Below are 22,606 nucleotides of genomic sequence, written 5' to 3' on the forward strand. Positions count from 1 at the left end.
CGCGACGCCGGGAAGTAGAACCGGGAGGCGATGGGCTTGGAGGGGATGGGACTGGGCTTATTGAGGTTCCCAAGATCCTCCCGCTCAGTGTCTTTCGCTGGACCCAGCGCTTTGGTAAGGAAGACTTTGGGGCAGGGGGACCCCACCCTCACCCCCGCCGGCCACGACCTGCGGGTGCCCGGCCTTCCAAATTGCGCGCCCAGAGGGTACGGCGCCTTACTCAAAGATGAAGTCAGATTGCGTCTCAAATGATGACGACGTGAACGTGTGCTCCAGGTGGGGAAAGAACGATGACAAGCAGCAGTAAATGTTAGCGGGCGTAGACTGTGGACGTCCCCGTAATCCGACCTTCTAGAGATTGCCATTGTTAACACTTGGTTGGCTATACCTCCCTATTTTTTCTACCTTCCTATTTTTTCTACGCCAATAAATGTCCATATACTTCAGAAACATTTTTTTCCTTTTTTGGCTACAAACTTATTCATATGACGCTTATGGATTGCCTTCTCAATGCAAGGTAATGCTTTAGGCCAGGAATCGACAAACTTACTCTATAAAGGCCCAGATAGCAAATATTTAAGCCACGTGGGCCAAGAGTCAAAACTGAGTATATCGTGTAGGTACTTACATAGCCAAAGAGAAAAATATCCCTATTATTTTTGTTGGTGGCATTCAGAATCTAATAAATAGTTTTTCTAAAATACAGGTCTACTGAGGAGAAGAATGGAATGCTTTTTTGCGGTTCTAAGTTGGTCTTTCCTTGTCATTAAATGATTGCTGATGTTCACTAGTGAAGATTATTCTTGTTGGACAGAAAAGCAAGCTGGATGCGTCTTGTAATGGAGTCGGGTCTGAACTCTGCTCTCCTGAGCCCGTAGTCTAGTGGGGGTGGAGACCTGTAAATCAGTAAACAAATATGTCACTGCAAAGGTGTGGTTTGCCCCTGGGAAGTGAGGTTGTAGGGAGATCCTGATCAGGAGCGAGCTACATGAATACTGCCGGCAAAGGGAGCAGGTGGCTTAGTCTGTTTAGTATAAAGCTCAGTATCTAGATAGTATGGTTATTTTTCCTTGCCAGTGAAGATCTATATCGGTGTTTTAATTTGTGCTCTGCCTTGGGTGGAATTCAGAGATAGCACATTGTTGTACCTATATGTATTTTCATGAGTTAAAGATACACAGCATTTTTCAGATTCTTAACAGGATCTGTGAGCCAAAACAGGTTAATGAATCTGTATGGTCATTTTTAATGACTGCAGGGACACTGTGGTGTGCTTGTACAGTAAGTTAATTCATCGAAGCCAGATTCTGTGGAGTCTTGGGTTGGTCCCATTTTTAGGCTGCTGTTAAAAGAGTCTTAGTGTAGAATGTGCACATTTAATACTGATGATGCTCCCAACTGTTCCTTCAGAAAATTGTAGGCCTGTGACCATTTTCATATATTCATTTCTTTTTTTTTTTTTTTTTGGAGATTTTATTTATTTGATAGAGTGATCACAAGGAGGCAGGCAGAGAGAGGGGGAAGCAGGCATGCTCCCTGCTGAGCAGAGAGCCCAAAGCGGGCCTTGATCCCAGGACTCTAAGATCGTGACCTGAGCCAAAGGCAGAGGCTTAACCCACTGAGCCACCCAGGCGTCCCTTCATATATTTGTTTCTTAATGTTTAAAATACCGTTTATCTGAGACTGAACATTTAAGTATCATGTGGCCTCACCCAGAGTCATTTCAGTGGGCCAAATTAGAACCCACTGGTCCGAAGAAAGCAGTAGAGATGCCAAAAGTAGAGACTGTCACACAGATGGCCTCCAGGAAGCTAGAAACAGAACCCTAAGGAAACAAGGAAAATGCCCTCTCCTGGATGAGGGGAGGCAAAATGGAAAGAAGTTTAAAGCCATATGCATACCCGCTTTGATCTGCAAACATGCTGTGAGGAATTGATCCCAAATCAGAAGCGTGGGCTACACTGCGCGTTCCAAAGTTACCGAATAAAATGGTGTTTAAATGTGCAGCAGTACGGGTTGGTTAATTACAGCATATCCTTTAGTAGAAACAATACGGTGTCATGTACACAGACACACAAAATCAAGAGAGAGAATTTAGTAAGAAGGGGAAATGTTTTGAACATATTTTTTAAGGCAGATTATAAAATAATATGTATATGCCAATTGTGGAAAAAAAAGTGTATATATATTCTCAGAGGCAACTGCTCTGTCCAGTGTTTTGTGTGTCTTTTCAGAAATAAATTGTGTACTCACAAGCACATTTATATAATCAATAGTTTGGAAATTGTTCTCTCTATACATAAATCTGTCTCATTCTTTTTGACATTTGTAGAGTATAGATGTCTTTTAGCTTTAACTTTTTTTTCAAATTTAACAAATAGACAACAGAAGTTATTAGAAAAAGTCGTGGGTGACTAAGAATTCCAGGGCCATCCAGACCTGTAATCTCAATCAAGGTAAAGCTTGGTGTGACTGTTGTCTCGGTTCCTACAGTAACAGAACCCTTTGTGGTCACCTAGCCGAAGGCCCAGCAGAAGGAATGATGTGGGAACTGAGAAGGTCCTGTTCCGTCCTGGAGCAGGCAGCGTTCCTTGGGGCTGATCACATCACTGAGCAAGCCTCTGGTCCCAAAGGAGTTGCCCTGGGGAGACAAACAGGACTATTCCTGTGCTTGGAGAGGACCCTCCCAGGTATGAGTTGAGACTAGTGTCGAAAAGTGGAGCCACACCCAGCACAGCATGACCTCTTACTCTGCAGGAACAGGCCCTTGGCTTGTTGGAGATGCAGTGGCAGACTAGAGCCACCAGGTCGCCCAGACAGGGTGGCTCCTTCAGGGTCTTAAACGGTGGCAGTGTGGCCCAGGTAACTGCAGTGAAAAGATATACCTCGAATGGCACTGGCCCATCTTAGGAATAGTTGACAAAGATGAGGCTAAACGAAACCGCTCACTTTATCTTGGCTGCTCTGCAGGACAAAGGGCCCTGGCTTGGCGTCAGACACTCCCGGCTTCCAGCCCTGCTCCACGGGCCCAGCAGGACCTTGTTTCTGCTTCTTCTAAAATGGGGCTAATCTCTTGGGTGCTGATGATTAAATGAGATGAATACAGAATATGCAGATAAAATATCCTGAGAATCATGAGTGCAAGTCAAAACATTCTGCTCCCCTCAGATAATTACTCCTCCCCGGAGTTTCCTTAGCATTTTTACTTCCCTCCAATATAGCACCTGTGTACCGCTTAGTTACACATCTGTAAATGAAGCCAGGTGTGCTCTGAGCCTTACGGATCTCTGTTTCCTGTACCTGACGCATATGAAGTGTCAGTAAATCATTGAACAAAAGGATTATGAATTAAGAGGCTGTGGGCAGTTGTTTTGGCAGAAACTCCTCCTACCCTTCACCTGCTACTGAAGGAAATGCTATTGGGACATCGTTTCTGAGTCAGCATGGGGGGACACGGACTCTGGAGGCGGACTTACTGTGACTCTAGACAAGTGACGACCTCTGGGAGCCTTTTTCGTCTGTGTGGTTAATAAAGCAAGCAGAGGGCTTACAAGGATTGTGTGGGAGAAGCCCACCAGCGAGTTGGGCATGTAGTAGGGCCTCTGTATTAGCTGCTGTTCCTCAGAAATACCCTTCATGAGCACAGCTGCCAGCCATTCTTGGGTTTTCCGTGTTACTCTGTTCAATAAAGGCGTGTCGTGAACTGCTGAGCTGTGACTCGTTTTATTCTACCATCTCCTAAATTTACAAATCTCATGTCCTAATTTTTGGCTCAGGAAAAAATAAAAGGTTGCAGTCTGCTCTAATGTGAGAATCAAGTTGGTTTGCTCTTTGTCTCATGTTTTCTTGCTGGGCACATTGATGACAGGGTCATTCAGAAAGACCCTCACTGACAAATTAAGACCAATTGTGATTCCCTGGCGACCATTGTTTATTTTTGGTAAATGCCATCAATGAATATACATACAGTATCATTCCCACAGAAGTCTATAGCATTTAGGTCTTAAAAATAGGTGACAGTTGAAAAAAAGAATTCACAATTTTCAGTTCCTTGAGTAATTTAATATTCTGTCCCCTTAAGGCTGTGAGACCTTAAGGTATCCAGGCCTGGTTATGTCCCAGTAATAATAAAGGGCCTGTTCTATGACGTATGCCAAATACACAGCAAAATTCGGAAATCCCAAGTGCTTCTTCACTTCAACATACTTGGCTTCCCTCCTTTGAATAGGGGTTTTTCCCTATAACGAATGACTTAAAATAAGGTGCCTAAAAAGTCCACACCAAGTTTCAAATAGTGAACAAACACTATTCAAAAATGCCCTCTGAGCCTCCATTTCCCCTTCTGTAAAATGAAGGAGTTGGGTTCGAGTTAGTGTCGCAGGCAAGACCATACCATGGGTGGGTAGACTAATTTGCTACCACAAACCCCAGCAGGGAGGAGGGTGAGGGGAACAGAGCTGTGAAGGTGAATGTGGGAGTGGGGTTCGGGTCATGGGCCAGGGCCAAAGTGGCTGGAAAACTGGCCTTCAGGAGGTCAGTGTCAGCTCTGAACCTTCAAGTCTCAAAAGTATGTCTCTGTCTTTTGATATGATTTTGTCTAATATGATTGTCTCATTCATTCCAGTGTATGTACTTGCTGTAGATTTATGTACAGAATTAAATACCCCATTTATTAATTTATAAACCGTAATAAAAGCAGTCATTTCCCCTCACCAGCAGATCTTGCGTTGGAAAAGGGAAAACAAATCAATATACAAATTTTAGCAACATCAGGAATTTCATTAAAACTGAAAAGACGTGTAAGTTCATTTTGGAGTTCAATTATCTGTCCAAGGAATCAGTTACTATAATCACAAAGACAACTACTGTAATATCTTTGTGATGCAAAATTATCCCCATTTGTTGCTCTTCCCCAGTGAGAAAAGTTCAGCTATGGACAGTAGTGCCCCTGGTGGAGGCACTCAGCAAGCTCTTTCCCAAATCCCCTTTGGGGATTTCTCCTTCCCGTTTTACACAGCAGCTGTCTCAAAACTTGGGACCCGAGTAATTACAAAGCAAACGAACAGCACAGGGACCTGAAGCCGGTGGTGATAAAATCAGGCCAGAAGGGGGCCAGGGGACCTCCCCAGGAACAACCCATTCATAAGCTGACGGAGTAACCAAACCAAGAGTCGATCATAGGCTATGATACTTCCTCTGATGGGAAAACGCCTCACTCACCAGCAGGTGAAGGGTGACCCACTGTCCCATCTTCTTGCTCCAAGTGCCTATTCAAGAGATTGGGCACAGTGCTGAAGGCGGAAGGCAGACATCACCAAAGACCCCACCAGCCAAGCTACTGGTCCCCTCTGTGAGGGCAGGGTCCTCTCGTGAGGCTGGGGAAGCTGGAGACTCACCTGAACCTTGGCTCACAGGCTACCTGCTGGGGCCAGGCACTTTTCCTGATCAGATTTATCTAAACCCAAACCATAGCTCGGTGCTCACCCCTTCTCCCCTTCACTAGGACATGATTCAGATCCTACTGCAAACACACCAGATCAGGTCATGGAATCCAAAGTGCTGTGGTCTTGTCTATTACACAAACTACTGAGATGATGTTCTCGATTCATTCCGCTTTCAGCAGCTGGGGCCATTAGAGAGGAGCCTGAAGACACTTCGTCACTTCCTACTAATGCTGAAATGTATCAAGACTGGCATCACCAGTAGGGAGCTTTTCTTGTTTTTAAACATTTAAGAACAAAAGGGTTTTCAATCCATAACCCAGTCCTCCCTCATGCGTCCCCTGCCCCATACAGGGGACCAAGGTATAAATACAACTACAAAATAATACCCAGAAAAATGCAAGATCCTCATGAAATTAACATCTCCCCACCAGACATCCTACTAAGTCCTCACAGAAGTGGTGAAGACTCATCAGAAAAGATAAAAACGAGTGTGACAGAAATAGAGCTTGAAACACTGACATGATTTCCTAATGCTCCTTCTGACAGCCCCGCAGTCACTTCCTCCTCGCTCTCCCCAGAGAGGAGCGATGCCCTGCTCCGGCAAGGGAAGCGAGGGAACAGGAGAGCGCGGCTGCCCTCCCTCTGGGTCTGGACACACACCAGCTCTGACGGGCAGGTCAAAGAAGTAGGCTCCACGAATTCAAGGCTAATTGCAGCTTTTCTCTTTGGGACATTCGCTGGTAACTGCTGCAAATGGCCATGGGGTTGACCGGAAACTGGGTCCATCTTTGTTGTTGGAGATGCTTTTAGTAAACTCTGCTGCTCCTCTGCTCCATGCCTGCCTCAGCCCGTGACCTATCTGAGCAGGGGAATGAAAGCGGCTGGTCTGTCCCTCTCAAGCACCACCCTGCAAGTCCCTTCCTTGACACCCAGGAAACCCTCTGGCCTGCTCGGAGGTCTGCATCCACAGCGATCCCACCTTTCCAGAGAGTTATCTGGAAATACCTGGAAAGCAGAATTAGAACTCTCAAATACGTGACTTGGGGAGTAAGTCCACAAAGGTAAAAACCTGGCCAAGATCTCCATACCAACACAGCCCTCAGATGACAGACTCCAGGAAGAAAGCGCCTGGAACACTGGAGCTTGAGGGTAGTGGTCCTTACTGCGGGGCAGCATCCTGCTGCCCCCGGGGGCCTGGGAAGCCCCGGGGTCTGCTGATGGTTACGCACCGTCCCCTCAGCTGGGTTGTACATTCATTGGTTGTCAGAAGTTTCTGGTACTGCTAGGGAGTGGGGGAAGGAGTCACACAACGGTAGCGCCCTGTCCTCTAGACTACACATCATAACGGTTCAAACTGTAGTACGGGTAGCTCTGCCGGCTGTACTGGAAATGATCTGTTAAAACGTTGTTGCGGCCGTACTGATAGTCCCCGTGCTGGGGGAAGAGGATGCCATTGTGGGGCTTCTCCAGGGGGTTCCGATGGTGCTCCTTACTGCTCAGGTCCCCTGTGGTGACTGGGAGGAGGTGCTTCCGGGCTTGCTGATTGGCATCGTACTTGGTCTGCAAGGTCAAGAGAGCAGTGAGCCGGCTGACTCCTTCCCCAGCGCCCGCACACAGGACAGAGGGCAACAATTCATACCTGAGTGGCCCTTCAAGGCCCATGAAGCAGTGACCCAAGCAGGCCTCAGGCATGGCCGGCCCTCCCTGTGAGCCACCCATGTCTCTGCACTGGACCCAACAGTCTTCATGAGACAGTGAAATCCCTGACAAAGCCTGCATAGACCCAAGAGCCACGGCTGGAAAGAGGCACCGACCTAGAATAATCTACATGGGAAAAGGAAGGCTGGGCCAGGTAGGGCCACACCAACACCATAAACCAGTCTGTGACAAAGCTGGAGTTGTGGCCCCAGCCTCTTAGCTCCTGCTGAGGTCCCTTTCCTCTCCCCCTCCCCGAATCTTGGTGCCTCCCTAGGCATCGAGGGGACAGCCTCCCCGACCCCAGACTCACTTTGTTGTACAGAAAGACCCCCAGGATGGCTGTCATCATGCCCAGGACGTTGGTGCTGGTGACCGGGTTCTGCAGCATGATCAGGGACACCGTAATGACCATGATTCTCTTCGTGGCATTGGCGACAGAGTAGCTCAGAGGGCTGATGAGGTTGAGGATGCTGAAGGCGATGACGTTCTGCGCGAAGTTACAGAAGCCGCTGACAGCCAGGAGCAGGAGTGTCCAGGGCCACTGGGACACGTAGGTCTGTAGAGACGGGGAAGCAAGAACAGCACCGGGGTCACACACTGGCCCCGGTAGAGGTCGGGGAGGGGCGCAGAGGGGCTGCCCGGGGTCAGTGTTGGTGGGGGGCAGATGCAGCCGTGTGGTGAGTCCCAGCAGGGGCATGATCTGCGTGATGACAACAATAATTAGCTTCATTCCTACTGAGGATGCGGAGGCTCCAAAAGGCCAAGGCAGGTGCCCAAAGGGTAGAGGGCATCATGTGAACTGAAGCCTCCCTTGTCCCTGACAGTGAGGACTGGGCGCTCCGGGGTTAGCAGAGCGAGGTCTGCTTACTGGACACTGTCCCGGTCCAGTCGAGCTGCTAGAGCAAAATACCACAGGCTTGTTGGGTGAGGGGTGCTTCTAAACAGTAGATATTTCTCACAGTTCTGGAAGCTGGGGAGTCCAAGGTCAAGGAGACCCAGCGTCTGGTGTGGGCTTCCCCATTCATAGGTGGGGTCCACTCACAGTGCCCTCATGTGGAAGGGCAAGAGAGGTCACTGGGGTCTCCTTTTATAAGGACACAAATCCCGTTTGATGAGGACTCCACCCTTCGGGCCTCCCAAAGGCCCCACCTCGGAATACCATCATCTTGGGGGAGAGAGTTTCACACAGAAATTTGGCAGTGGTGGGGGGGGGCTGCACCAGACACAAACATTCAGACTGTAGCAGACATGATGCCTTCCACAGGATGGGGAGGCAGCCGCCCGGGCAGTATGCAAAGAACCTAGTAACACAGGAGCCCCAGGCTAGGAGCCAGAAGCCCTGGGTCTGCCCTGTCACTGGGAGACCCCTCCCACCCCCACCCAAGCCACTTGACCTTTCAGGTCACACTTCTTCCTCTCTGCCATGGAAGAGGCTGTGAAAGTGCATTAAAACGACCCCAACCCAAAAGGGAGATTTTTATCAAAAACTCGAGTAACCGAGTAACCGTGTGACCCACCAGGATAAAGCACTCCGATTAAGAGGGTCCGGAAGTTAAGAACTCACAACTAGCAGACATCCTGACCACAGAACCCCACCCCCCCAGAGAGCCTGGGCTGGACAGGCAACAGCCAGGTGGCAGGGATGCCCGGCACTGAACATTCGTGGCCATCTCTCCAGGGCTGGATACCAGAAGGCATGCAGCACCACTCCCGCGCCTCCCCACCTCCCAGTCCCACCACAGTACCCGTCCTGGGGAACCCAGAGGCTGCTTTAGGGCAGGGCTGCCAGGCCAGTGGAACGACCTCGGGAGACAGTACACCAGACGTGGACAGCTCCAGTGTCTGACCTAGGTTGGAGTGCTGGGACAATCCTCATGTCCCTGTGTCCTCTGAGAACAGAGAAGCCTCAAGACCCAGCGTGGCTCAGTGGAGGGAGCAAAGCCACAGCTGCTCAGTGGCACCTGCATCCCAATTCCCAGGCTGCATCGGTACTGTGGCCAGGTCCCTTCAGGAAGGTGGCATTTAGTGGCCCTGCCAGGATGGGAGCTGGAAGTCTTAGAATGGTGGCCTCTTCCATTTCTGCCACCCTCTGAGCTGGAAGGATCACGAGGTCCTCTCAAAGGAGAGCAAGATACACTTAGGTGACCAGCTCAAGGCCACCCTGACTTTGGCCCCTCTTTGGGATAATGACCTCTGAGAGGCACATGAGCCCACCAGCACGCTTCTGTGGTGAGCTGGCCTGTTCTCTCAGCAGTCTTTCCCTGAGGCAACTGATACGGACTTAGAAGCTATTTTTACAAGCCAGCCAGCTTGCATAGATATCATTCAGAAATGGAACCCAGCCAATCCAGCTTTAAAAAAAAAAAAACAAAAAAAACTGACTTGGAATAAAGTCAAGTGTTTCTTCCTCACAGCACATAGTTCCATGTGTTTTAACACATGCGCTGATTCACATAGCCAACACCACAATCAGAATTCAGAACCGCTCTGTCACCACCCCAAAACACTCTCCCAGGCTTCTTTGTATGAATCCGCTCCCCAAATCCAAGCAACTACTGATATGTTCTCCTTCACTCCAGGTCTGTCTTTTATTTTTCATTTTATTTTATTTGGAGCCCAAAACGGAGCTTGAACTCACAGGACCTGAGCTGAGATCGAGTCAGACACCTGACCAACTGAACTTGGGTCTGTCTTTTAGAGATTGGCCTACAAGTGGAATGATACAGAATGGAAACTTCTCAGATAGGCTTCTTTCACTCGGCAATAATGCCTCTGCCATCTATCCAAGTTGTCGTAAGGAGTAATAGCTGATGACTTTTTTTTTTTTTTACTGCCAAGTAATGTTCCATTGTATGAATGTACCGTGGTTGGGTTTTTTTATTTTGTTTTCACTCACTCGCTGAAGGACACTTGGGTTGTGTCCGATTTTGCGTGGTCATGAGGTCATGAGTAGAACTGCTATGAACATTTGTGTACAGGCTTTTGTGGGAACCTAAGTTTCATTTTTCTAAAATTAACACCCAGAAGTGAGATTGCTGGGTCATACGGTAAGTGCTGAACTTCAGAAGAGACTCCCACAAGTTTTCTAGAGGGGCTGTACCATTTTGGATTTGCTCCAACAATATATAAGCATTCTAGCTGTGCCTTATCGAGCAACATGATATTGTATTTTTTTTTTTTTTACTGTAGATGTTCTAACCGGTATGAAGTGGCCCACTTGCCTATTAATATGCCATCTGGGCAGTCTCCGTGGGAAAAAGTCTGTTCAAGTCTTTTGCCCATTTTTAAGCAAGTTGTTGTCTTACTACGGAGTTTTGAGAGTTCTTTATATATTCGGAATGCAAGTCCTCCATCACTTGTAAACATTTTCTCCCTGCTGGTAGCCTGTCTTTTCTTTCACGTAGCAGTGTCTTCACAGATCGAAAGTTTTAAACTTGGATGAAACTCCATTTACCAATTTTTTCTTTATGGACTTTGTTTTTGTTGTAATGTCTACAGATGAGTTCCAAGTCATGAAGAGCTTTCTCCTGTTTGTTTTTAAGATTTTATTTATTTATTTGTCAGAGAGAGAGAGAGGGAGTGGCAGGCAGGGGGAGAAGCAGACTCCCCGCTGAGCAAGGATCCCAGTGTGGGACTCGATCCCAAGAAACTGAGATCATGACCTGAACCAAAGGCAGACGTCCAACCAACTGAGTCACCCACGTGTCCCTCTCCTGTTTTTTTGTTTCTTAAAGGTTATCATTTTAGCTCTTTTTTAGATTTTTAAAAGCAGGTGCCACACCCAGCACGGAGCCCAGTGCAGGGCTTGAACTCACGACCCTGAGATCAAGGCCTGAGCTGAGATCCAGAGGCGGATGCTCAACCTACTGAGTCACCCAGGTGCCCCTATCATTTTTGCTCTTATATTTAAATCTAGAATGCACTATAAGCTTTGTATAATGTGTGAGGTCTTAAGTCAAGGCTCAGATTTTTGCATGTCGATGTCTAATTGTTCTGAGACCGTTTGTTAAAGGGACTTATCCTTTCCCCTTTGATTGCCTTTAAACCTGTCCAGTTATGCAGATTTGTGTGTTTAGTTGCACACAATTCTGCTCCACTGAATTCTGTGTCTCTCCCTTCACTAGTATCTGTTCCTTTATCCTAAGTCTTACAATTAAGTAATGTGATTCCTCTGTTTATTCTGAGACATATTTTGACCAATACAGTTCTTTTGCCTGTCTATGTAAATTTTCCAATAAACTTTTCTATGTTAAAAAAAAATGTAATATGTATCTATCTATACACACACACACACACACACACACACACACACACACACACACACAGGCATACCTTGGCGATATTGCAGGTTTGGTTCCAGACCACTGAAGTAAAGGAAATACTGCAATAAAGCAAGTGAATTTTTTTGCTTCTCAGTGCATATATGAGTTATGTTTACACTATACTATCATCTATTAAATGCACAGTATCATTATGCCTTAAAAATGTGCATGCCTTAATTAAATGTGCAGAACTTTATTACTTAAAAATGCTATCATCTGAGCTTTCAGCGAGTCAAAGATTTGCGAGAATTACTAAAACACAACACAGAGACACAAAGTAAGCATATGCTGTTGGAAAAATGGCACCAATAAATTTCTTTGATGCAGGGTTGGCACAAACCTTCAATTTATTAAAAAAAAAAAAAGTAGTATCTGTGAACTCTGATAAAGCTAAGCCCAATAAAACGTATGCCTATATAGGGGCGCCTGGGTGGCTCAGTGGGTTAAAGCCCCTGCCTTCAGCTCAGATCACGATCCCAGGGTCCTGGGATCGAGCCCCACATCAGGCTCTCTGCTCAGTGGGGAGCCTGCTTCCCCCCACCCCCCTCTGCCTGCCTCTCTGCCTACTTGTGATCTCTGTCTGTCAAATAAAATCTTCTAAAAAAAAAAAGTATGCCTGTATAGAGTAACATATCTCAATTTTTTCATCACCTTTTCCAAGGCAAAATATTAACTTCAAGCAATTATTTATAATTAATGCTAAAGAATAAGATTTTGTTGGTTAGAGAAAACTTTATTTCTTCCTTTCAAATCTATTTCCTTTATTTCTTTTTCTTGTGCTATTGCACTGGCCAGGATGTCAAGTATGATGTGGAATAGGCATTCTGAGAGTGAACATCCTGAACTTATTCCTGAATTTAGTAGTAAAGCCTCTAGTCTTTCATCATTATGATGTTAGCTGTAAATACCTTTGATCAGGCTGAAGGAGTTTCCTTCTATTTCTAGTTTATTGATTTTGTTTTCATGAACGATGTTGGATTTTATCAAATGCCTTTTCTGCATCAGTTGATAAAAATATGTGATTTTTCTTTGTTAGACTGTTACGGACTACATTGATCTTCAAATGTTGAATTAGTCTTGCATTCTTGATTTAAATCCCATTTTGTCATAGTGTAATATGCTTTTTATAGATTGCTAGTATTTTGTTAACGATTTTTGCCTCACTGATCGTGAGGAATACCGGTTTTGTTGTACGGCCCAAAGTGTTCCCTTGTTTTCCATTTCATAGAAGAGACTGTGTAGAATTGATATTTCTTTTTTCCTTAAGTGTTTGGTGAATTTCCCAGTGAAATCATCCAGGCCTGGATTTAAAATCTTCTGAAAAGAAATTATCAGGCCTGGATGATTTCACTGGGAAACTCACCAAACACTTAAGGAAAAAAGAAATATCAATTCTATACAGTCTCTTCTAGGAAATGGAAAACAAGGGAACACCTTGGGCCGTACAACAAAACCGGTATTCCTCACGGTCAGTGAGGCAAAAATCGTTAACAAAATACTGTTTTCAGTAAAAAGATCTGTTTTCAAAGACTTTCTGGTGGTATGTGGCTCCACCCTGAGTGTGCACTATCCAGTGGTCAGTCTGGGATCGGGGCAGCAGTCTACCCCATAGTTCAGTTTCAAAGTCTTTGGTCTGCTCTTAGGATCAGATCCCCACATGTGCAGCCCAGGGGTGAGCCCAGGCCTGTACGATGTTTTCTGACATGGTTTCCTGACATCCTCCCTCTCCATGATTACCTTGGTACTTGCCACTTCCCAGAGTTCCCCTTTTCAGTCCTCTCATCAGAGAGCTGGGGCTTAACTACCCAACTCTGCTGTGTCCTTCCTACCACTGCACCTCCACCTAGGACCAAGCAGTGGGCAGAGAAAATGAGAAAAACACTCAGTGGGGACTGATCCCACTCTCTAACCATGGAGGGAGGTTGCCCTCACTCAGCATTTCAGGTGCTGTGGGACCCTGCTGCCACCACCACCACCACAGGATTGCCAGGGGCTTGGGACACAAGACGACCAAGAAACAACAATTACAGAAATCCCCAACAGGGTATTTCCCCTATTCTGAGTATCAGGACTCCCCTTTCCCATTCCCTGATCCAGGAGGCGAAGGCTTCCGGCCCTGTCTCACCCAGTGCCCACTTCTACATTCGGGCGGCCTCAAGTCCAGGCTGGATATACAGGAGGCAAAAGAGAGGCAAACCGACTGCTGACTGAGCACTACTCTGAAATGTGGTCTTCAACCCCAGCCATATCCACTGTCTTTTACTTTCCAATTTTCAAACAGCTGCTCCACTCATCCTGTCCAAGCTTTAAAACTGGGCCACCTGCTCCAGAGTCTAGCGATCCCGTCCGGCTTCAACCAGGCTGTCTGCAGGGGGGCTGCCTGTGTGCAGGACCCCCCACTGGAGCCTTTGATTCTTGGTAATGTGGCGCACTGTCCTCCAGGAGGTGCTCTCCTGTCTGATCCTTCCCCCTGCTGCTATGTAGCGCAGGACTGGGGCAGAGCTAAGTCACCTGGCATCTGCGTGGGAGACATGGGGCAGAGAGGTGGGCCCCCTGCCTTCAGACTGCGGCAGCTCAAATCCTGCTGCTCCTAGGGCTACTGTTGGAGCTTATGAGGGCCCCATGAAGGTACAAAGTATCTGTGGCCTCAAGAAACGAAACAGGTTACTCAAATGTATTCCAAAGAAGGTCATCACTGGAAAAAACTAAAAAATGTCCTGAATACAAATGAAGTAAAGTGACCAGAGCAAAACCTCTAAGTATGTTTCTGTGTGCACGTATCTGTGTAAACACCAAGGAGCTGTAACACAGGATGGAGTCAGAAAACTGCCACCAAAGCGATCAGCAAAGAATGAGAAAAGACCTAAATACAAACATGTTAATGAGGGGGGGGTCCCCAGAATGGGTCTGAGCGAAAACCGCCAGGTGCTCTCTTCTATCTGAAAAGTTACTTTTTGTGTAAGAAGCAGAAAGGTAGGAATACATACAGTCTTGCTTATACTTGCCAAAAGAAGCACGGAAAGGGTAAACGAAGAGCATAAACATGACTGCCTATGGGGGAGGGACAAGAAAGGGGGGAGGTAACGGGAACTGAAGCCAGACTTTGAATAAACTTTCTCATGCCATCTGGCTTTGGAAATATAAAGGCCTGACAAATCGGGTATGGAAAAGAAAAGCAATGCCTAAAAATGACAACAAATGTAATGAAAAGAACCCACCTGGGCAAGCTGGTGATACAGACATGTTGTGAAAACAATTATTTCCACTGCCCTTAGAACACAGCGTTCCGGGGGCGCCTGGGTGGCACAGTCAGCTAAGCATCGGACTGGATTTCAACTCGGGTCATGATCTCAGGGTCCTGCGATCGAGCCCCGAGTCAGGCTCTGCCGCCCTCAGTGTGGAATCTGCCTGGGATTCTCCCTCTCCCTCTGCCCTTCTCCCTGCTCATGCCCTCTCTCTCTCACTCCAAATTAAAAAAAAAAAAAAAAAAAGAACACGGTATTCCAATTGTACATCTTTAATGGAACATGTCCTAAGGACAAACAGAGCAGCAAAGAAACCTTAAGCTTCTCTCCGTATCCTACCTGTTGTCCCGTGGGAATTCTCACTCTGCGATTATGTGTGTGTTCGGTAGAATCCCTACATGAATAGTTGGGATAGGATAAAGAACAAATGTGGCAAGGAACCAAGAGTACCAGAAAAGATATAAATTTAAAAATCCCAGCAGCTGGAAGTCCTGTTAATGTTAAACCAGCATTGGAATGAATTTGGTGTGAACTCTCCCCCCTGCCCCAATGGGACTTTCCTAGCTTGTCGCCACAGAGACACGGAAGCACGGTCAGCCCCACAGCGGGGAGCATACACGGCAGCCATGTCTCTGGACAGCACTCCTTATTACCCGGAACCTGGGCTCCCGAAGGAGTGGCTGACTGCAGGTCTGGGACAGGAGAGATGCGAGATAAGAAAGAACATCCCACTGGCCCCAAAACCACCGAAGGCTGACCTGAGCTGGGGAAAGGACAGGGAGCCAATGGGAAGGACTCCATTCACCTGGACTTTGGATATGAAAAGAATAGGACACACAACTGACACAAGAGTCCACAATGATACTGGGGGAAAAAAGAAAAAAAAAACAAAAACAGAAGGACCTTCCTTCACTGTCCCACCCCGCTCCCAAACCACCCCCCGACAACTCACTTGTTAACGTCTGCAGGGAGCTAGAACTCTCCTCTGAAAACTGGTAATTGAAAAAAAAGAAGCACTGACTTTCATGTACTTCAAGGTAACAAGTCTTGGTTGATGATGGAAAGTTCTCTGTTAACTTACAGATAATCAATATGGACAGTAGGTTAGAACGGAGCCAGTCTCCTCAAGAGCCTGGAGCTAATGTGCATGCACTATACCTACAGGTGTGCTAAGGATGCAAGACCGAAGTCGAGAACTCCCATCAGGCCTCATTAAGCCCTGAGACACATTTCCTCCCCTCTCTCTAACTCAGGCTTGGAAAAACCACGCCTCTCCTCACTGTCCCCTGCCCGTGGGTTTCTAATGCACTGTCTGGAGGCTGGCCTGGCAGGTGGTGGGAAGATCCTCTTGCCCACACTCGGAGCGCTGTGGATCCCTCCACAGCAAACGGGAATACGGACAGAGGACACCGAGAAAGGAATCCAGCAATTCAACTGCAGTTTTAACAAGTCCAAGTGAGACCTGAACAGACTGTCAGGACAGGAGAGTCGCCCGTGCAGGTATTTTTTTTAGTTCCTGATGCCACTGGCACAAATGCAGCAGCTGTCGACACCTGAGACCTAGCCTGCTGGAGGAGGAAATGCAAAGGAAGCCGACTTCCTCGACTGCATGAGCAATGAGTCATGACAAAGTGTTAAGAGGGCTGGCTGCCAGGGGCCCCAGATGTTCCAAAGTCAACACAGGTTTAACTCCCCGACAAAGCAACTAATCTGAAACTAATCAAGAAAAGGGTGTGTTCACCGCGCTGGCCAACTCACCAGGTCGCTGCTGACCAGGAAAGCTGAAAGGTCCACCAGGACCCATGTGGGGATCATAAAGAAGACAGCATGGCAGCCCAAGATGTTCAGGAGCCGGAGATGGTGGATACGAGAATCTCTCAATACCTAAAAAGAGAAAAACCTTTTTAAAGGCCAACTGAAATGCTAAGTGCCAAGAAGGGCTTGTTACCCAGGTCCCCAACACTGTGACTGTACCTTAGCCCTGACATCTGACCCTGACCACCAAACCTACAAGTGCACCTGCAGTGAGACAAAAATACCCCAAACAAATAAGAAGAGCTGAGAAATGAAAAAAAACAAAAACAAAAACCCAGCAACATCCAGTTCTGGTGAAGCTGCAGTGAAACAGACACTCTGAAATCTTGCTGCTTTTTGTCTAAATTGGCATACAGCTGTTCCAGAGTACAACCAGGCAAAGTGTATCAGGACCCAAAAGCATCTCATACACTCCAACCCAGGAACGCTAAGCCTCCATAAGGAAATAACTCGACAGACAGGAAAACGTTAGGCACAGAGATGTTTACTGTGTTACTTTTTGTCTTTTTTTTTTTTTAAAGATTTCATTTATTTGAAAGAGAGAGAGAGAGAGAAAAGGAGCAGGGGGAGGGGCAGAGGCAGAGGGAGCAGCAGACTCCCTGCTGAGCAGGGAACCCAGACGTGGGGATCCATCCATCCCAGGACCCTGGGATCATGACCTGAGCCAAAGGCAGATGCTTCACCAACTGAGCCACCCAGCCGCCCCCCATTACTGCATTACGTATGACGAAGAGTTGGGAACAGCCTGCACTGCAGTCGGGGAACTGACTGCAGTGACTGTGGTGTCAGAAAAGAGTGTATTACAGGAGTTAGAGCAGTATTTTTTAATGATATGGGAGAATGTTATAAATAGTAAATATACAAAGCAAAATTCTGAAATGTATCTGTAATATTACAACTCTAAACACTGTGCAGAAAAGTCCCCTAGCATTAATAGTAGTTCTCTTTAGGGGACACTTCTGTGACTACTCAGTGTGGGACCGCCTGAGCAGGGGGCGGGTCTCTACTGATTACTCATCTCCCACACCCACTACAAAGCCTGACACGTAGTAGGTGCTCAGTAAGTTTTCTGATCTCGGGGGGAGGGGACCCTTTATTTTTTCACACTGAGCATATGCTGATTTTATAACAGGAAACAAACTCTTGAAAAAAAAAAAAATGAAACAAATACAAAACCAGCAAAAGGGCACCAGGATTCTTTCCTTGTTCCAACACCACAGAGATCCCTATTGCCCACTCTCTCACCCGTGCCACTGCCCCAGTCATCAGACATTTCCCAGATAGTGCCCAAATACCTTTTTGGAGAAAATATTCTGAAGCGAGAAGCACAGTGTGGCAGCAAGGGCACTGATGAGCCCCCACATGTCGAAGGACAACTCGGTGACAGTGGCCAGCAGGACGCCGCTGATGATGGGGATGAGTGACAGGTACACCTGCAGGAGGAGGGCGGGAGGGGCTGATGGCGGGAGCTGAGCCAGGCTGCCTGACACAGATGCCTGGCGCAGCCTCAGCTGCTCTCCCGTCCCTCAGCAAAGGGATCCCACCTACCCCCGGTCAACAGTGTTCAGTGTTCGCTGTGAAAGTGGTGCTGGAGGTGCAGATGGGGCCGAGTCCCTGGGGGCAGGGCTGTGTCACTTTGTGGGGCCCCACTCCCTACATGGTCATTTCCACTAAGAGCCTCAGCTCAGGGCCACGAACCGGGGCTGGCCCTAGCAGCTCTACCTGGCTGCCGCCACCAACACACCAAGGCCTAAAATCCCGGTCCTCCAAGAGGCTGGCCAGGTGCCCTCTTAGTTTGGTCTCTTCCAACACGCAGTTACCCGTGGCTGGGATACTCCCTCTGTGCCTTCTCCCGCTAGAGACCTCCATCCCCCTCAGGTCTCAGTTCACAGACCAGGAGAACTTTCACCTCCCCCGCAAGCCTCCATCAGGTCCCTGTGCTGGTGTTTTGGGGCAGAGTTCTCCACCCCCTAAAAGGGCCCGTCTGCTCCGCAGGTCACTACTCTATCCTAGCACCCAGCACATAGCACACACCCAGTAAGTGCTGGCTGAATGAAGAGTTAGTGCCGTGACAGGAGCCTTTCGAGAAGATACAAGCTTTCCAAGGCCAAGTGTATGCAATGGTCCCTAAGCTCGGGTGGCTAAATGGCTCCAAAGTTCCGGAAAAGTAGGATCCATTTTCGACACCTAGCTTTTCTGACTCTCCAGCTCACCCTCCTCCTACCAAGGACACTTTAAAGCACTGCAGACATTTTAGGAGGGGTTGGTGAGGCCTTCTCATCCCCCCCTGGAGGAGAGAGCAAGGGCTCTGGACTGGGGGGGTTTGCTCAATTCTAGCTCCCCCACTATGGGCTGTGGGCCTCAGGCACTTGACTCGCCCCTCTTACGTCCCATCTCCTCAGCTGAGATCAAGAATGACAATTACCTGCCTTATCTGTCTCATAGGGTGGATCCATACATACTCTGTCTTTATCATTAGTCCTGGCCTAGGCCATTCCTCAGTCCTTCCGCACTGTGTCAGGGGCAGGCTCCTTGCCCAAGCCGGGTACAATGTCCCATACTGGGAAACCTGATAAACACGATGTGATTATCGACTGACAAAGCTGCACACCTTCCAGGCAACTCCGACCCAGGGAGACAAGTCACACCTGACATCACCCTGGGGGTGGGCTACAGAGCACACCCAGGTCTTGCGGAGAAAAAAAGACAGACTGAAACAAAAAATCAGCCAGGGGTGGCCCAATTTCCATAAGTCGATCCAGGGCACTGCCACTCTGGGTTACATAAAATACAGGATGCCAGAAACCAACCACATAGAAAAGAAGCACTCTGTCCAGCATGAAATAGATTCCAGCTGGGACAACAGGAGTCCCACTTCCACTTAAGGACACGGAGCAAGTCTGTCTCTGGCTGAAGCCGCAGCTTCTCTCACCCCAAGGCAGGAAATACCCTGGCTTGGCATCTTGAACAGACTCTGGATTGTGCCCAAAGCATCTTCCTTATGCAGTCCTAGCCTCTGCGTGTTGCTTTCACTTCCCCTCCCAGACACTCACAATTCCTGGTGGTTTTTATTTTGAAGACTTCGCTGGGTTTTGCCAAAATCAGACTGTTTTGACTGGCAATCTCACTTCTGACCCCAAAAGTCCCCAACCTGACCGCTGTCACTTGCAAAGAAGCAAGGATGTTCTATCCCTGGTCCCCCTGGAGGGGCACGTGGTACCCGGCCATGATGGGACCAAGTCACTGCCTACCAGCAACCACGCGTAGGGAATCCAAACGTGGAGGAAAGCTGGACCTGAGAGGGACAGGAGCGTCCCTGAGACCACCAAGCAGAAGCAACTCAGGGACACACACCACTGCCTCCAAAGCGATTACAGAACGTTAGGAGTAAAAGGCCACTAGATGCCTCTAAGCTGACTTCCTGATTTGAGAGGAAGCCAGGAGCCTGGACCACGTCACCAGCTGGGTACCAGCCAGGAAGCCCTTGAGGCCCCCACCTGCCCAGAACCCTTCTGGGTTACCTTGGTGCTCTGCTTCTCCTTCATGATAATCCTGGACAGGAGAACCACCCAGATGGGCATGGTGGCCTTGACTGCAAAGAGAGGCAAGGGGCTCTCAGGGAGACGCCCCAGTCCCAGAACCCACCCTGGTACCCTAATCCCAACTCCACTAGTGCGATGGGAGGGTTTGGCAGCCCCTTCCATCCTCCTCAGCCCTTCTTCTGTGCGGCTTCCCCCCAACCCAACAGTTGTGATTCGCCCTGCTCAGCTCCCAGCTCTCTTCTCAGCCACTTCCCTCCCCAAAACCCTTGTACGAGTCCCTCCCCTGCTACAAGCCTTGTTGGCCCCTAGCGCCTTCCTGACAGAAGTTGACTTCTCAGGCCGTCGGGCCGAAACCCGGCCAGCGCACTCCCATCCAAGCGCGGAAACCCCAGGTGGCACGTCCCGGCCACCGCCCCCCGGGCCGGCCCCGGCACCCACCGGTGTGCGCGTAGGACACTGGCACCTTCCAGATGCTGACGTGCGCTGACACGGACGCGAAGTACTTGCCGAAGGCAAGTGGCAGCACGTAGCGCGGGTAGAAGCGCGGCGGCAGCAGCGGGCCGGGAGACGGATGCGGGCCGGGCCCGGGGCCCGAGACGGGTGGCGCGGGGGGCACGCGCCAGGCGCGCAGCAGCGGCGGGAGCCCCGCGCACAGCGCCAGGATGTGGCACAGCGACACGGTCACGGGGAACGGGAAGGCGCTCAGGATCACCTTGTTGACCACGTTACCACCCGCGCTCAGCGCGTACCACAGCAGGCACAGCGCCGCCACCCGCGCGCCCTCGCGCGCCCCGCCGCTGCCGCCCGCCGCTCCCGGGCCCCCCGCCCCCGCGCCCGCGCCCGCGCCCACCGCCGCCACCGCCGCCATCCTGCCCGAGCGGCCACCTCTTCCCGCCCGTCCGACTGCCCGACGCCGGGCGGGGGCGGGGCCGGGTACGGGCGGGAGCGCCGGCCAACGCCGATCCCCATTGGTCGCCGCTGCCTCGCGTCACCGCCTCGCGCCGGCCGACGCGCCCGGCACCACGTAGCGGGCACAGGCCCCGCCCCTCTGGTGGGCTTCCGGTCGGGGCGGTGCCTATCGCGGAAGCGGAACTTCGGGGCGCGGACTCCATCCTAGCGGGGTTCTCCAGCGGTGGGTTGGCCCGGGGACCCTGGAGCCGTGGCTCGAGCTGAATGGGCAGGAGCGCAAAGGCCCTGTCTCGTTGGCGTCCGTGAGCGGGCCATCTAGCTCGGGAGTCAAACCTCGATTCCCATGCTACATCGGCGCCCTCCAACCTGATTCCTGATGGGCGGGCGACGGCGGACACCCGAGTATAAAAGACCAGATCTTTCCGGAAAAGAAACCAAATTGTGAAAAGCTTTCCATAGGCTAATTTTTTTCTGCAAAAGCACGGGAGCGACTTCCATGGCCGGGCTCCAACAGAAGGGCTAGCGTGGAGCGCCCAGTCTCTGGGAGCTCGTCCTGGGAACCACTGCGACGTGTGCTGTATGGTAGTTATGACCATCTCCATTTCACAGACGGACAGAGGCCACTTGGCTTAGGTCGCCTGGCCAGTTCGAGATTCGTGGCCATGGTAGCCTACTCCCGCACCTGTCTCCAGGGCTCTTGCAGGTGGAAGAGGTGCCGGGCCGACTGCATGCCCAAGGGCAGTCCGGATACAGCAGCCCCAGACCCCAGCGGAGGAAAACAAGATGGTTTTCAGTAAGATGGTTTTATACTAAAGGACTTTGATTTTTTTTCCAAAAATCATGTACTGACAACTTTTGGGGTGGAGGGGGGGTTAAGATGCCATTTTACAATGTCTTTACTTGGCAAATTAGAAAGTGGCAACCCACTCATTTCCAAAATGTAGGGGAGAAAGCTTAACTGTGTGTTCTCAAAAGCAGACAGGAGCTTTATCCTGGGACTTACTGGATACTCAAGACAGAAGTGGTCCTGCAGGTGGGGCAGGGATCAGGGAGATGCTCCTAAGATGCCAACCTGTACCCTAATATCTTCCAGCTGTGCTTACGACCTTTTGCCACAGAATAAATCACTTCCTGGGGACACCCACACAGCAGCAGGGCTGGCCCACATTTCAGGTACAGTGGACTTAGGAAAGTAGTTACTCCATAGCACAAAGTGTTCTACTGACATGCTCCACTCCCCGCCCCCCTTTTTTGGCTTAAACTCTGATCCTTTAACTTACCCGAACAGCTCTGGGGTAAGCACTTTCATCTTCCAGAGAGATGTGTGTATAGGAGTGAAGTGATTATCTTAGAGCTGAGCTGTACAGCACAGAGATGGCAGGTCCAAAATTCCACCTCAGCCTGTCCTCAAATCTGCTTCATCCCTGCCCTTATCTTAGGGTGGGTGTGTCTTGTACCAAGGCCCTGTCAGAAATTGCTGCTGCTTCTGAAATTGTGGTTTTTGGGTTGACTCAGTGTTCCTGGATCCCCTAGTTCGCCCTGTGGAACTCTTATTTGTCAGAGCAAGTGTGAGAGCACAGAAGCAGGGGGTGTCCAGGCAGAGGGAGAAGTAGGTGCGGGGCTTGATACCA

The 22,606-nt window shown here is 49.3% G+C and overlaps 1 protein-coding gene across 1 annotated transcript; it reads right to left on the reverse strand.

The window, feature by feature from the left end:
* Positions 1-3,913: 3,913 nt before the first annotated feature.
* LOC111144017 (solute carrier family 35 member E1) lies at positions 3,914-20,934 on the reverse strand. Its single transcript, XM_022498082.1, has 6 exons — positions 20,505-20,934; positions 20,046-20,116; positions 17,820-17,957; positions 16,468-16,593; positions 7,453-7,698; positions 3,914-7,004 (listed from the first exon to the last, which is right to left on the reverse strand). Exons 1-6 carry the CDS (start codon positions 20,932-20,934, stop codon positions 6,777-6,779), a joined length of 1,239 nt encoding a protein of 412 aa, XP_022353790.1. The 3' UTR covers positions 3,914-6,776.
* Positions 20,935-22,606: the final 1,672 nt, after the last annotated feature.

This window comes from Enhydra lutris, unplaced genomic scaffold, assembly GCF_002288905.1.
Source record: "Enhydra lutris kenyoni isolate GAN:26980312 unplaced genomic scaffold, ASM228890v2 scaffoldscaffold10, whole genome shotgun sequence".
Taxonomy (NCBI): domain Eukaryota; kingdom Metazoa; phylum Chordata; class Mammalia; order Carnivora; family Mustelidae; genus Enhydra; species Enhydra lutris.

Coding starts and splice junctions, on each gene's coding strand:
- LOC111144017 (XM_022498082.1), bottom strand. CDS start 20,934: ATGGCGGCGGTGGCGGCGGTGGGCGCGGGCGCGGGCGCGGGGGCGGGG. Junction 20,117..20,504: donor AGTGTCCTACGCGCACACCG/GTGGGTGCCGGG, acceptor CTCTCTTTGCAG/TCAAGGCCACCATGCCCATC. Junction 16,594..17,819: donor AGAATATTTTCTCCAAAAAG/GTATTTGGGCAC, acceptor TTCTCTTTTTAG/GTATTGAGAGATTCTCGTAT.